Source organism: Cynocephalus volans, chromosome 9, assembly GCF_027409185.1.
Source record: "Cynocephalus volans isolate mCynVol1 chromosome 9, mCynVol1.pri, whole genome shotgun sequence".
NCBI classification, from domain to species: Eukaryota; Metazoa; Chordata; class Mammalia; order Dermoptera; family Cynocephalidae; genus Cynocephalus; species Cynocephalus volans.
In genome coordinates this window covers 81,155,926-81,171,424 of record NC_084468.1, presented here as the reverse complement: position 1 = coordinate 81,171,424, position 15,499 = coordinate 81,155,926, and the positions used below count along the sequence as shown (strand labels likewise).

The following is a 15,499-nucleotide window of genomic DNA, read 5'->3' as shown; positions in this document are numbered from 1 at the left end:
TTTTAAAATTTTAAAAATCAGTTAATGAAAAAGAGAAGATCTTTTTTTCCTTAATGCCTGTAGCAAAAGGGAATGAATGCAAATATTCTTCAAATTCAGGTAGAGATTTGGGTAATAAATTAATGCGGCAAATGTGTATAAAGAGATGAGTTGGCACATTGACAACTGCCAGATCATGTTTCTTTCTTGGATTTCCCTTTTTCCAAATGTCGAGGAAACCAGGATTCAAGGTGTCATTATTAAGGAACTCCACAGTAAGGGACAAATTTAAATTGCCAACATCTATAATGCATATCAAACAAAGTTAAAATAATGCTCAATACTCAATATTAATTTTCAGCAGTTCACTAAAGTATATTTCCTCAGAATTAAAATTTCTGATAGGTATTAAAGCACAACAGGGATAATAAGAAATGGAACTCAGGGTGATTTATTAAACATTTCCTGAATTGCTATTACATTTGTGTATTTTTTTTTTTTTTTTTTTTTTTTTGGTATAAATGACCCAGAAATCAGGTCTGGAAACAAAGAACATCTTTAGTTATGAAAAAGCCATAACTAAGAAATAATCAATCTTTTTCTCAACTACCTGGGTAATGCTAAGAATTCATTAAGCTTTTCTGCTGGTCTTTCACCATGAAGCCCTGCATCTTCTTTCATTCTACCATGCTTTTCCATCCCCATGTCCAAATTACAAACAGTGCTGTGCATCTTCCCTTACAAGGGTCTCTTCAGCTTGTTCCTTCCTTCTCATTTCCTTTGCCCAATTCTGGTCCTGGCCTTCATTATTGCACACCTCCAAGTTTGCTCCAGTCTTTGCCAATTCGATTCATCCTTCATATCAAAACTAGATTAACTTTCCCATAAATGCCACCTTCACCGTGTTAATCCTGGGCTTCAGGCTTTTACAGCTGCTTGTGGCCTACAATATAATTTCTAAGCTTCAAATTAACTTATTGTCTTTATTGTTGCCCAATACATTATACTCTCTTCTACTTCTATCCTATGGTTTTCACTATTTCTCCAAGAATTATCTATTTTTTTCCTTTCAGCCTAACTATTCTCTGCTAACCCTTCAAGGTCAAGTTCAAGGCTCACCTTCTCTGGAGAGCTTTCATTCATGTTTCATTTGCTTAACTCTATTCTACTCGTACATGCTGTGCAGTTCTTTCAATATCTCAACTACACAATCTAATGTAATATAAATAAACAATACTGACATTTTATGTACATCAGCACACATTTATTGAAATATCTATATTGTTCATTGTTTTATTTGAATGGGTTGTATCTCCTAGCTAGAGTGCAAGTGTTTCATAGGCTGATTCTCTATGGCATGATCAATTCTCCAGTTTGTTCCCCTTAGAATCTGCTCATCAATAAATGTGTGTTGATTGATTATTATTTATAAATTAATATTTTGCCTCCCAGTGTATGCATAGTTTGCTTTTGTCTTATAGTACAATTTGTTTTACAGCCAGAAGGCACTGCTTGTAGACTGTATTATTGTTCATAATTATCTACTTCCTCCTTCCTTTTATGTGGAACACACATACCAATCCATTGATTTTGGATTTGGTCATGAGACTTGTTTTGGTTAGTGGTCTGTGGACAGATGGGGCTACCTGCAAGCAAGAAGCTCAGGAGGCACTTCAGGATTCTGCCAGCCTCTCTTGCAGCTGCTCTTTGCAATGAGAACAGCATGTCAGAAATAGGGCTGCTTCTTCAGCCTGGGTGCTAGAATGAAAGGCTGCATAGAGCAAATCTGCAGATGACCCACAGCTTGCAGCAGGACATGGCTAAGTCTCAGCTGTCATGTTTCTTAAATAAGAAGTACATTATTTTAACTTAATGATAGTTTGGAGTTGTGTGTTACACAGAAAAACCAACTAATGCAGAGCCTTAGAATTAACCTAATCTACCTTCCTTGTTTTAAAGATAAGAGAGGTCTAAGTTTTTATGGTTAGCTAACGGCAGAGTTATGACATAAATTGTGGACCACTGATTCTTAGTTGTTTTTTTTTTTTTTTAAACATGAAATGCCTGGCTTTTTGTTATTTTAAAATTGGAGAAATGCAGCTTAACTAGTGTGAAATTTGGGGCATTAGTACTATCTGGAATTGCCCGCTTGGTTTGGCATTAGCTTTTAAAAAAATAGTAGAATATCTAGAAAATAAGCAAAATCTACTGTCAGTGCCTGGAAGATATTCATCTCTCTTAGGTCCAAGGTTGTTTGGTAGTAGATAGAATAAAATGCAGTGATCTTTATGAATTCATTTCAGGCCCAAATCTTTCAGACACGTTTTTAATCTAAAATACACATTTTAAAACCTTCTTTCTTAAACAACTCCCTTATAATAGAAAACTTTTATTTGGGGATTGGTATAATTTTTTAATAAGCTGCTTCTTCGATTTTCATGATAAAGTCTCATGTGTACTTTGACACCAAGTGGGGGACTCTGAAATTCTTACCCCTTTCCTGTGCAAAATGCAGATGGAAACATCCCCATCATTATGTGCTTCAGCACATCAGAACTTTAAGTTGGTCCTAAAGTTTATTTTGTGCTTTAATGTTTTTAGAAATGAATTAGTTTTCCTAACTCTATGCCATTTAATTCCTTAAAAATCAGAGACAAGACTGCTCAATGAATTTGTAATAGAAATTACTAATACCCCTACCATCCTTTTGCATATCAATTTTTTGAGAGTAAAACCAGTTATATGTAGTAATTTTTTCCCCTTATGAATGGGAAAAATAATACTTCAGTATATGTTTTAAGAAATAGATATCTTATTGAAAATCACTTATTGCCATCTTTTTTGTTGTTTATTTATTTATTTATTTTTTTAACAATGAAAACAAAACATAATAAACTAGGTTGGATAACCAAGCGGATTTCCTTTGTTTAAATTTCCTCTCTCCTCATTTGGACCATACACGAATCTTACCTTTGTGAGAAAACATCCCGGTAAGGACTGCCATGTTGCAATGCGATTCCATATCCCCGATCAGCAACAGTATTCCCAATGGTGTAAAAGGAACAATCTGGGTCATTGATAGCCACATATTCCAATACAGCTGCATCCCAAACAAAAGCATAATTTCCATATTTTACCTGTGAAAATACAGAGAACAAAAGAATAAAATGGGATTTAAGGTTGGAATTTTAAGTTACACAGACAGGATAAGAAACAGTACCTTGATATATATTTAATTGTGCAAAAAACAGCAGAACATATATATCTAATTAAACTATTCTGAATAAGTATTTGCATTTTGGTTAATTAACAGCTCTGTTCTCCTGGAAATTGTGATAAAGGTAGAATGTTATGCTTCTAGTCAACATTGCTTATAGTAAAATGATCCCTGAGCGGTAAATGTTATAACTGGAAGAGCAATAAATGAATGAACGGAAGTCATATCTTTGAGCTTCCCAGGAATTCAGTGATTCTTGTAATTGAGCCTGTCCCATTTGGGGACAATGAAAGCTATGCCTTTGGGGTTGTTGCAAGAAATATTGACTCCTTTGGGTTATTAGGCTTCTAATAACCAGAAAGGCTTCCATACTCACCCAGTATGGGTCATCTCCTTGCACGTGACCTGTATTCTAGATAATGCTGCAAGTACAACTCATGTTGAAGAAAAATGACCAACACTGCCCCGCTGACAAGCTGTATTTACTGTCCTATGTCCTTCTAAATTAGTCTGTTGTCAAGTGTGGTCTACAGATATCTTGCATTTGTACTTAGAAGAAAAATCCCTGATGGGCATTGCAACGAGGAAAAAAAAAATTCTACAACCTTCTCTATCACCATTTAGGGAAAATAACTTTATTCCGGATCATTTACAATACCTTTTAGTGCTTATTTTTTTTCCCCTCAGTAGTCAATCGCTAACATCCTAAGTCACAAATTTACTAAAAAACCCAACAACAATATTCTAAGCATCTTAATAAAGTTTATTTAGAAAAATATTAAATACAAAAATAGAACTTAATAAATTCATAAAATAAATAGAACTAATAATTAAACCCAAAGATTAGTTTGTTTATATTAAAAGAATAATGTAGCATTATTAAAGAAGAAAAAGCAACACTAGTTCAGTACTAGGAAGGTTCCTGGTTCAGTATTAGGAAAGTTACAAATGAGGACTTATAAAAATTTTAAATGCTCTTTCAACAAATATCAGGATGACATTTTACAAAACTGAAAAATTATCTATTGTCTATTGGTAAACCAGGAAAAAAAATTCTTCTTTAACGAGATATAGAATACTTCAAACAAGCAGTAAATCTATTAGAAGCTGAAAGTAAAGAAAATGATGCCTACTATTAACCCCAAACTTAACAAAATTATCAAAATTTGATGACATATTTAAGAAACCCACAAGAATCAACTAAAAAGTACTAGAAAAAACTGATATTTCAACAGATAGATTGGTTATAAATAGATATATACTAATAATCTGTTTTTCTATTGATAAATCAATAAAAGATAATAAACTGCTTGAGTAAAACTATCCATTTACACTAAATAAAGAATATATTATTTTAATATTAACAAACTAATCTTTGGGTTTAATTATTAGTTCTATTTATTTTATGAATTTATTAAGTTCTATTTTTATATTTAATATTTTTCTAAATAAACTTTATTAAAATGTTTAGAATATTGTTGTTGGTTTTTTAGTAAATTTGTGACCTAGGATCTTAGCGATTGACTACTGAGGGAGAATAAATTTAACAATAAATGAGTAGGGATGATATGAAGAATGCTTTAACACTGCAGAAGACTTGAACTCATTTCTGGATAAGATAAAACATATTCCTAAAAGGGTCGATGTACAATTGTAAAATAAATGTCATTTGTCCTCAGATTTCTTGATACTTAATGCGATTCTAAATAAAATGCCTAAATGATATCATTGCAAATTTAATTAGAAAAAAAGTATAAGAATAGCAAAGTGATTTTGAAAATAAAAAATAATGATCAGACACTTGGAATTCCAAGTAATAAGACATGTTAGAAAGCTTAAAAATAAAAGAGCACAGAATATGTTTGAGAATAAAAAATTAGTGGGACAGAAAAAACAGCTTACTTTTTATAAAAGTATATCAATATCATATATAGGCTGTATTACAAAGGCCATAATTAAAATGGGTCGCATGAAATATTCAAAAAATGAGCCAGACAGGTGATTATTTCAAAAATGTCAGTAGTACAGCATTGTCATATTACATAAAATAATTTCCTGTAGTGTCATAAATTTAATATAATGAAAAAGAACTCAAGTTAAAAAAAAAAAAAGCAAAACTAGAAGAACGTGAAGTTGTATTTTTCTGATGCTGGAAAAGTAATGGGATATATAAACATAAGAGCAAAGGAAGAAACTATTGCATTTTAATATATTAAAATTTATATTTAATGTATTCGCTTAGACCAGGCCAACATTAGATATGCAAGAAAAAGTTTTGCATGAAGTAATGAATGGCCTAAAATCTTCAGACTAGTTTATTGTGCTCAGTGGATACTGACCATCTCTTGTTGGAGGAGAACCGCAACCAGACCACGAGGTATTGAAACAAAGATAAAAGTTCTTTCCCTGGAGAAATCATTTAATGCAAATAGCAGTCCTTGAGTGTCTGCTGTACACGAGGCACTAGGGTAGGTACTACAGGTCAGTGCTTCTCAAAATGTCATTGCGAAGACCACCACCATCAGAATTACCAGGGGATTCCTGGGTTAGAAATGTAGATTCTAGATCCAGCCACAAAGTTGCTGCATTGGAAGTTTGGTGTTCGAGGCCCAGGAGTATGCATTTTAGCAATCTTAACAGCTTGTGTACACTACTTGTTGAATACTAACGTTGCAGGTGATAAGAAATAAGTAATACGAGGGTACCTCAAAAAGTTTGTGGCATAATAGAATTGAAAGATAATATGAATTTTTCCATGAACTTTTTGAACTACCTTCAAATAATAACAATCTTATATACATGAGGCTTGATATAATTACTAAAACCTGAGGGATTCTTGGAGCGTTGATGGTGTGAGAGGGGAAAGTGCTCGGTTAGATTTCCTCTACATTGATTACTCATACCCACAGTTCTTGCGTAGTTTTTCCTTCCTTTTTCTGATCCTTTGCTCTAGTCACCAACTTTCAGATCTGCTTTTGGCTTCCTAGGTGTAAAACTACAGTAAAAGAGATAGCTGTGACCTTAAACCTTCCTCTAACAACCTACTTCGATTTTTGCTATTCTCTTTTATTTTTAATAGCCACTGTGGCCTCCTGGATCCCCTTGCAGCTTCTTTACAATCCTCAAGGGACATTGCCAGTCAGGGACATGTTGCTTTGCTGTTAGGAAAGTGTTCTATCATTGTTGTTACTGCTTTGTGAACTCTACAGCTCTATTCCTTTCCATTATATATGTTGTTTCTAGCAATTCTAATGTTACAAGCATTATGAATTTAAAAAGAGAATTATTAAAACAGTATGATTATAGCCTGTAGCAATGGCAATGAAATAGTGTATAGTAACCCAAACTATTTCAGCTTTTAAAAATGTCACTGGCCTTTTTCATCAATGAAAACATATAATCACCATCCTCTGAATGATTTTTAACCATCAGATTAAACTATCTAGAAAATACTCATCAACAAAATTCAAAATCACTTTTCAACAGAATAATAATTGAAGAGTTGGCCTAGGAAATTTTCAACCCATCTGACTAGGCGATGGATGTTTCTTAAAATTTTTCAGTTAGCCATTGTTCTTGACGTTATGTTTGGATAGGCAGCTGAATTGCATGCTATTGATTTTTTTTACAAATGGATTCTATGCCAGTAGAGTGCTTCATACTACATTGAATAGAGGGCAAAAGTGAATCTGGAAGTGAATTACGTCAACATATTCTTAGCCCCACTGTGAAGAAGGTGAAAGAATCCAAGGTGATCTCTTCTTCCAATATTATCAATCTCTGGACCTAAAAGTAGAGATACAAGGATGCTATGCTGATTGATGGATATTGGTAGCTATTGATGCTCAGCAACTACGTGCTCATAATAGTGCCTGAGATGCCAATAGCCTGTGATGAATTTCTCACTTCCAATGTAACACTGGGAGCAAAGTTTTGCTTCATTCCGACATTATTGATACGTCAGTCTTTTTCTGAATTCAATTTTCCTAACAATCACTATTCATTAATTCTAAGATAAGGAATATAAAGGTAAGACTTGGGCCCTGGTCCTCAAGCTGCTTACAACTCAGTAGTGGAGATAAGTCAAGCAGTAAATTACTGTAACACAAAACGTATTATGGTAAGTGTCATAAGAACAGTTTCTATTTAAAGTGGTTGAAAGAAAGCAAAAATTAATTTTCATTGGGGGAAATTAGGACAGGCTTCTCAAATATCTGGTAACTGAGATAGTTGTACAAGAAACCCCCAAATATTTAAGTTCCTTATTTATAGTGCCTAATTGATTAAACATATATATCCCTTGGAGATCATTTCTTGTTCATGAACACTCTTCTAACCTACCAGGGCTTTTTGCAATTTTTCATTTGTCAGGTGAAGAATTGCAAACAGTCAATGTTATTTTATCAAATATTTGCATTTCTTAGCAAGTAAGGTGAAGAATGGGAAAATGTATTTTCGAAGCCTGCACCTGTGTTCCTCACCATGTTATGGATTATGGCACATTTCACTTGCTCTGTAGACTGATCTTGTCCTGTATGCCCCTGTTCTGACATCATGAGCTGACGCTGAAAGCACTTTTTCATTTATTGGGCAATAGTCTCCCACAATAATGACAAAAGCCGATGCCCAAAACCAATAGACTTATAGCTACCTATTATCCCATTAACCTTGATTTAAATTGAGAACCATATTCTTTCTCACATGAATCTTTCATTTAGCAAATTCCTTAAAAGCTCATTTCAAAAACTGTAGCTACAGAGAAACAGTAACGATGATCTTCTCTTATTAAAAAAATTTCAGTGGGAAAAATTAAGGAAAAATGGCACTTACGCCAAAAGGATAGGATAAGATTTTTCCTTGCTGAAGAAGGAATATCTTCCCTTCATTCTCCATTTCTTCCTTTTGATAACAGGTAATATTTATGAAACATTTTTTAACTCTTAAAATGCATTTTTACACATAAATTTTCTTGTTCTTTGCAACACTGTGAGGCAGCCCATATTATGATACCTAATTCACAGATGAGATAACATAACTTGCACTAAGTCATACCAATGATTCATAGTAGATTTGGAACTTGAGCTCAAGGCCATCCTATGCTCTTTTCACTACATTAAAGATAAATTTCTGAGAGATATTTTCCATAAGAATGCAAAAATATGTGAGATATAGTAGCCTTTTCCTTTAAGGCATAGCCTATCTAGTTTGAGAAATAACATTTATGTAAATAAACATAACCCAATGTAGTATGTGGCAAGAGCCATAAAAGAGAATGCAATTTCCTTACTGCTGTGTGATCACACTATTAAGATAAAAAAATTGAGTGCTTTAAAAATAGGTTGCTTATTTGTCAGACTCATTGGAAAGAGTGAACATTTAGTTTATATGATTCCAGACACCTGATGTCTATTGATTTTATAACCATTGCTCTTTAACCATTTCTGATTCTCAGGATTGAAACCAAAGCAGAGCTTTTTAAAATTAAAATAAAGTCTGAAGGAGGAAAATCTATTATTTTTGCTTACCAAATAAAAACTAAAAGGCCTGAGAATAATGTGAGAGTAATAAATTTTAACCTTGCACACTAAGCTGCTAACTTCTTTACAATTTTAACTGATGGTCAGTGGGGGATAAAGTGATTCTGAATTACATGCACAAAGACTTATGATTAACCCAGAATCGATCTACAGTGGTCCTTATAATTCATTGCTCACATAAGTCCTTAAGATGGGATTGCTTTATATTTATGACATATGGTTCTAGGTGGTGGCCTCTCCCACACTGGGCAGATTAATAATTTAGCAGCACTCATCAATTCCACTGAACTTATGCAGCACAATACATCATGATCAAGTCCAAATTTAAGTGCTTAAGACTGACTTTTAGAATATATATATATATATATATATATATATATATATATGGTTTTACTTTCTCCTGCCTCAATTGTTGATCTAACATATTTTACCTGCCGTTCTGTTGAAACTTGAATTTGTGCTCTGAGATAGCCATTATGGGGCACAAATTTTCATAAAAAATGATATAGGAATGCCTTTAAAATAAATTAGCATTAACTTTTTAGAAAAATCCTATTTTTTAGCCTAGAGAAGAAGCAGTATGCCCACTTCTAATTCTTATCTCTCGCCTGTAGATTTTGAGGCTATTGGAATGCTAAACATAATTTAAAAAATTTAGAAGCATTCTGGGAAAATACAAAACACAGCTTCCTTCCCTTCCACTGGATCTTTCTCTTGAGACCAGTGGCTGCTAGGATTTGGAAGACAGAAGGCTAGTAAGTCTGGAGGTTTTCTTAGGTGACTGGGTGGGGGAGAAGAACTGGCAATTCTCTTCTTCAGGCTGGATGAGTGTCTGAGAAAACCAGAGGAATCTCTGGGAAAGGCAACAAAGAAACTAAGTTTGGGGAATGCGTGATGCACAGAGTTCTGTGGACCCTATGTCCTCCTGACTGCCTTCCTTACATATTTGTCCCCATGAATGTACTTGTTCTGTTGCCTTTAACTTGGCCAGGAAGGCATTGAATGGGTGGACAGAGACCTCCCTGACCTGGAGCCTGGTATAGACCAGAAGACTAAAAAACCCATGGCTTCTCCTGCTTGCCTCAGTAAGGGAATTTGTGAGTTGCCTTGTTTGTTCTGCCCACAGGGAAAGAGGACATTTCATCTGCAATTAGCAAGACTGCCAATCCCTAGGATAATTCAACAACCAGACCTGAGTCCCCAGAAGCTGACAAAGAAAAATAAAAATCCATATAGAGAGTGCCATGGTCAGAGAGGGAAAAATAAATTAGAACAAGTTGAACACATTCCAGGGAAATAGCGATGTAGTTGATTACAGTTTTAACAGAAAAATTAAAAGAGCACTTAACCAGGTTCAAGTGAGTCCAAAAAGATCTATGAAGGTACAAACACACATCAATTTCTCAATCAAAAAACTGAACAGATGAATTGAAGAAAATGCTCATAAATGTAAGTTCAAATGGAAGAACTAGGGTGATAACTGTCCTGGTTTACCTGGGATTCCCAGTCATAGCACTGAAAGCCCCATGTCACTAGAAACCTCGGGGGAGGCAAAAAGTCCAGGTTTTTGCCAATGGGTGCAGAAGGTTGGGGGTAAAGTACAAAACCCATAACCATGGCTCAAAAAGTAGGGGCTAAAAGCAATACGGTTTTTGTAGCAGATGGATACAGCGTGGATTATCTGCCTTCCACAGTTGCTGTCACTGTTTTTCCCTGACCTCTGATGTTGGCAACTGTGATCTGCTGTTCACTCATTGTTGCATCAATGAGACCACTGAGACCTAAGTGGGCAATGGAAGTGCATTATAATTATGAGTGTCAACAGTCCTTTGCCTGGAGATTGACTGTTTTCTTGGTATCAAGATAATGTTAATTTAATTTTTAACATTGTAAAAACTGTGATCATTTTTTTCTGAGTTCAGATAATAAAAATGCAATGATTATAACACTGCCAGCATGACTGAGACATCACTGAAAAAGAAGCATAAATACCGTGTTACTTATCACAGATGGAAGGACACAAATAACTGGTTAGGGAGGTACATAACCAAAACATCCTACAAGAAAAAATTCGATGGAGAAGGGGATGTGAAAGCACATATGGAGACTGAAACTCACAAGTTAAGGATAAGACAGGGAATTCTAAATCAATCAAAACTTCAAATGCTTCCCTAAAGACACCAATGCTCAGCTGAAAATAGTGGCTGCTGAGTTAGTTTGGGCATATCACATGAACAAACACGCATTACCGTATTGCTCTCTGGCTAGATCTATGAAACCGAGTAAAGCTTCTTTTACTTATTATGAAGTTGCAAATAAAAAGTGCTGCAGGAGAACAAAAGGAGGAAATTTTGTTAACAGATGTGTTGGCCCCTTAGAGTACAGAGCTGATTCAGATCTTATTTGAATGATTGTGTTTTCTACAGTAAAGTTATGTGTCAAATAATGGCAACAAAAAATAATCTTTCTTTCTCTTAGGTATTTTGATTTTAAAAATGAAGCTTCAAATCACTTTCTTGATTTCTATGAATATTTTAATAAAACTACAGAAATTACATAACAAAAGTCTACTGACACTTTGTCCCAATACAAACTTGACTTTGATCATCTAGCTGCATATTCTGCAGACATTGCAAATATAAATTTAGGTATGTCTCACTCAGTCCATAACCTTCTTATCAAAGAAAATTGAAATGTCTTACCTGCAAAATACACTGCATGCTTTGTTTACAACACTGCAAAAAAAATGCACGATTTGATTGCCTGTGATATTGGAACTTTCATAATTAAAATTTTTGGTCACTTTTCAGTGTCTTCAAAATGTGCAGAAGCACTTGAGAGTTTTACTTAATTCAAATGGAAGCAGATGACCTCCTTAGACATGTAACTACGAGACAACTATTAATTACTAAAATGTTGAACTGTCATGAAATCACATTTTCAAACATGAGACAAGAAGAATGTCCTTCTCTAATTTAGAAATACATTGAGAATGACAATGGAGAAAAAGATTACAGTAAAACAGAAATTTATATGCTATTTTTCTAAACCTGTTGATTTTTGAAAAAACCATAGGGAGCTGGGAAAATGATGAACTGACTGCACCTGAGTTGTTTGATGCTATGTGTGGATTGTGACAAAAAATAATACTGAAAAAAATAACACATTTTTTGAAATAAGACTGCCTCAGAATAAAAAAAAAAGTCACCAGAACACGGCAGCAAAGTTAGACAGGATTTTCTCAATTTCTTTACTAAAACTGTAACTTCTTTGGAATCTAGCACTGATTTCACAAAATTAAAATTACCCTTGCTCTTTAAAACCATTTTTCTAAGAAAGAGAGATTTAATTTACAATGACATCCCGTGTGATTAAGGAAGTTTACAAATGATGGGCATCTTAGATGTATTTAGCCTATATGATGAATTTATACATGCAAGGATTATGACTGACAAAAAGCTGGTTTTTAAAAATAAGCTTGTACAATCAAAATGTGTGGACATTTTTTTGGAGAGCTGGAATCTAATTTCAAAAAGCTGAAAAACTTGTTAATGCTAATAATTAAACTACTAAGTATTTCAAACTCAACACTTAAGAGCATATAATTATGTCATCACACTGGAATGACATCAGAATCAATGTAACATGGGCTTGACAAGAGTAGGATTGCAAGTCAAAGTGCATTTTATGTTTGATTATATTCAGTTTTACCACTGCCTAAAAGAAAAAAAGGATGCCCTAAAGGTTGCAGGAAATTCGGAGAAGTATTGGAAAAGGAAGAGTAAAATTGTCCTATTCTATTTGGGGACATCAAGAAACATGTCATTGTTGTTATATAATACAGTTAATATCTGTTCAATTAGTTCTGTTGCATTACGTTCCCCTTTTTAAAAGTCTCGCACTTATGTGTCTTAAATGTAGCTTGCAAAATTTAAATACCTAATATAGATTTTTTTTTGGTCTTTTTCGTGACCGGTACTCAGCCAGTGAGCACACCAGCCATTCCTAAATAGGATCCGAACCCGCGGCAGGAGCGTCGCTGCGCTCCCAGCGCCGCACTCTCCCGAGTGCGCCACAGGGTTGGCCCTAGATATTTTAAAAAGAGTAAAAATAACTGCTGTATGGAAGGACACAAGAAAGCCTATTAAAATATTGTTATATTTTTATCACACTTACTATTTGTTTAATTAGTACTACTGTCAGTTATCACTAATTGACATGTAACCCATAAGTAATAGAATAATATATATTCAAATAAGTGCCTATTTTCAAGTTTTTATGGTAAAGTAATAACATGTATATCATTATTATTATACATTATACTATCATGGGTTTTGGTCTGATGCAGTTATGTTTTGGATTGTCTCTCTAAAAAGCTGGTTAACCTATTAATGAACGTTTTTGCAATTGACAGGAAGAAAATCAAAAATTTTTTTGCTATAATAATTATCAGTTGGACTAAGTAGTTCAAAATAAAATAAGTAAATCCCTGTAAGAAAAACTAGGAGAGCATATATAGACTACATGTATTTAGAGGGACTTTTGAACCAAACTGAAATCCAGGAAAGATATATGTGAAGTTAGATTTTAAACAGTTTCATATGACACAAAATACCATTCCTAAAGTCAACAGAAGACTGATAAATTTGGGGGAAAAAATTGCAACACAGGGAACAAAGAGTTAATACTTAAAAATATACAGGTGCTGCTAATTGACTGGGAAAGAACAGAGAATGTAAAATAAAAATAGATAAAGCATCTGAAGAGGCAATTCAAATGGAACATATTCAACTAGCATATGAAAAATATCCAAACTCATTAGTGGTTAGGTGAGTACAAAATAAAAGTGGGCTACTGCTTTACATGTATTGGTCTGGCTACATTTAACATCTATTGCTGCTGGAGTTGCATGGAAAAGTGTATGCTCACACATTGCTAGTGGAAATGGGAAAATGTTATAGCCTTTTAAAAAGTAACATGTATTGAAATGAAAAAAAAATATAGATGACTTTTGGCCCAGCAATTCCATTTCCAGGAATATATCCAAGAGAAATAAAAATTTCAGATTAAAATACAAGGATACTCAGTGTATTACTGTTTATTGTGGCACCAAATTGGAAACAGTGGTAATGTTCATCAATCATAGAATGATGATGCATTCTTGCCATGAAACATTACGGACCCATTAAAAAGAATCTATTAGAGCTGTATAAGGTGCCATGGAAGGATTTCTATGACATGTTTGCAGAATGAGAAAAAGCAAGTCAAAGAAATTATACCATAATCATATTTTTAAAACCAACAATGACCAAAATTATATAAATATATGGGTATATGTGTATACACATTATTAGAAATTCTTAGAGAAAAATATAGAATAATACAATGTATCCTATTTGTTACTTTTTTATGGCTGGAAGTAGGGGAGAAGAGAAGAATGGTGGAAAGTCAAGCAGAAAAGTAAAAATAAAACTAATACTCTAAATGGCATGTGTAGTTACATTTATGCATTTATGAAATTACGTGTGTGTGCATATGTACTCAAACCAGATTTTTATGAAGGTCAAGTTTATTTACATATAGTTAAAGTCACAATTTTTTGGAGTAAAAAAATACTAAATAAAAAACCTGCATATTTTTGTTTTATGTCTAGAATTTTTAAATGGCATCATTAACATATACAGTAAAATAATAGCTTTTGAGCCCCATGTTGATTTATAAATTTATAAGAATTGGACTATTCATAATTACTTACTCGTAGTTGCTTGGCTCTAATAGCTGACTTATTTCTATTCAGGCTGGGAGGGCCATTGACACTTAACTTTAAACTGAACAATATGTTAATGCAAAATTATAATGGCAGAGGCTTGGGAAAAAAACCCAACACGTACAAAAATTTATGCTAAAATTGCTACGTCTTGCCATCTGCCCATCTACATTTCCCTTCCCCAACCTCTCTATCTGTATGCTTGTATATATTCTGAAAGAATATTAAGTAGAATGCTTATTTTTGAGATTATATTGTAAAATAGACTAAGTCCTAAAATAAGTTGGACACTTCAACTTTTATAAGAGAAAATCAATTTTATCTCTAATTGGGTTTACTTTCTGCATCAACAGCCTTTGCTCTTATTTCTCATACTTACAATTCCTTATACGGCCATATAATTTCTTGCCCCTGGTTCTTAGATATTCATTTTCTTTTGCTGGGAATGTTTGCCTGTTCACCCATTTTTTCTCAGTTCTGTCCTTTTTTCCTCTCTTCTGTCCTCTTTAACTTCTACTAATCCTTTAAGAGCTGGGATCAGCTTAGATGTCACTTATTCCTGGAAGCTCTCCTTGACCCCAGGCTTTGGTTAATGTCCCTCGTGTATGATCTGGTTGCACCTTGTGAGCACTCCCGTAACAGCACTTTGCACACTGCACTGTACTTGCCTCTTCACTGTGCTCTACCCCGGGTAACTGCAAACTTCTGGTTGGCTTAACTGCATCATTTTCATCCGAGTGTCTTTGCCTCCTCTATGCCTAGCACAAAGCCCTATGTTATAAGTAGGCACATGATAAATAATGTGGAAAAATCACTTTATTCCCTTTCTTTTTTGTGGTCTCAAGACCATCACAGTTTGAACTCCCTGTTTGTGCAACAATCACTATATTCCAATTCTCAAACATTGATAATAAGGAGCAAGTAATACCAGAATGTTGTGACAGATCAACACTTCTGCCATATACGAACAGATCATAGCGTTCTGTCAGGATAAAGGTA

At 34.0% G+C, this 15,499-nt stretch overlaps 1 protein-coding gene across 2 annotated transcripts in view; it reads right to left on the bottom strand.

Annotated features, from left to right (window-relative positions):
• The window catches only part of GRID2 (glutamate ionotropic receptor delta type subunit 2), a 1,394,934-nt gene that overhangs the window by 109,997 nt on the left and 1,269,438 nt on the right, over positions 1-15,499 (bottom strand). For both annotated transcript variants that reach the window (XM_063108375.1, XM_063108376.1), the window contains one exon: positions 2,950-3,116. In XM_063108375.1, the coding sequence (XP_062964445.1) occupies positions 2,950-3,116 (167 nt within the window). The remainder of the gene's footprint in view (positions 1-2,949; positions 3,117-15,499) is intronic.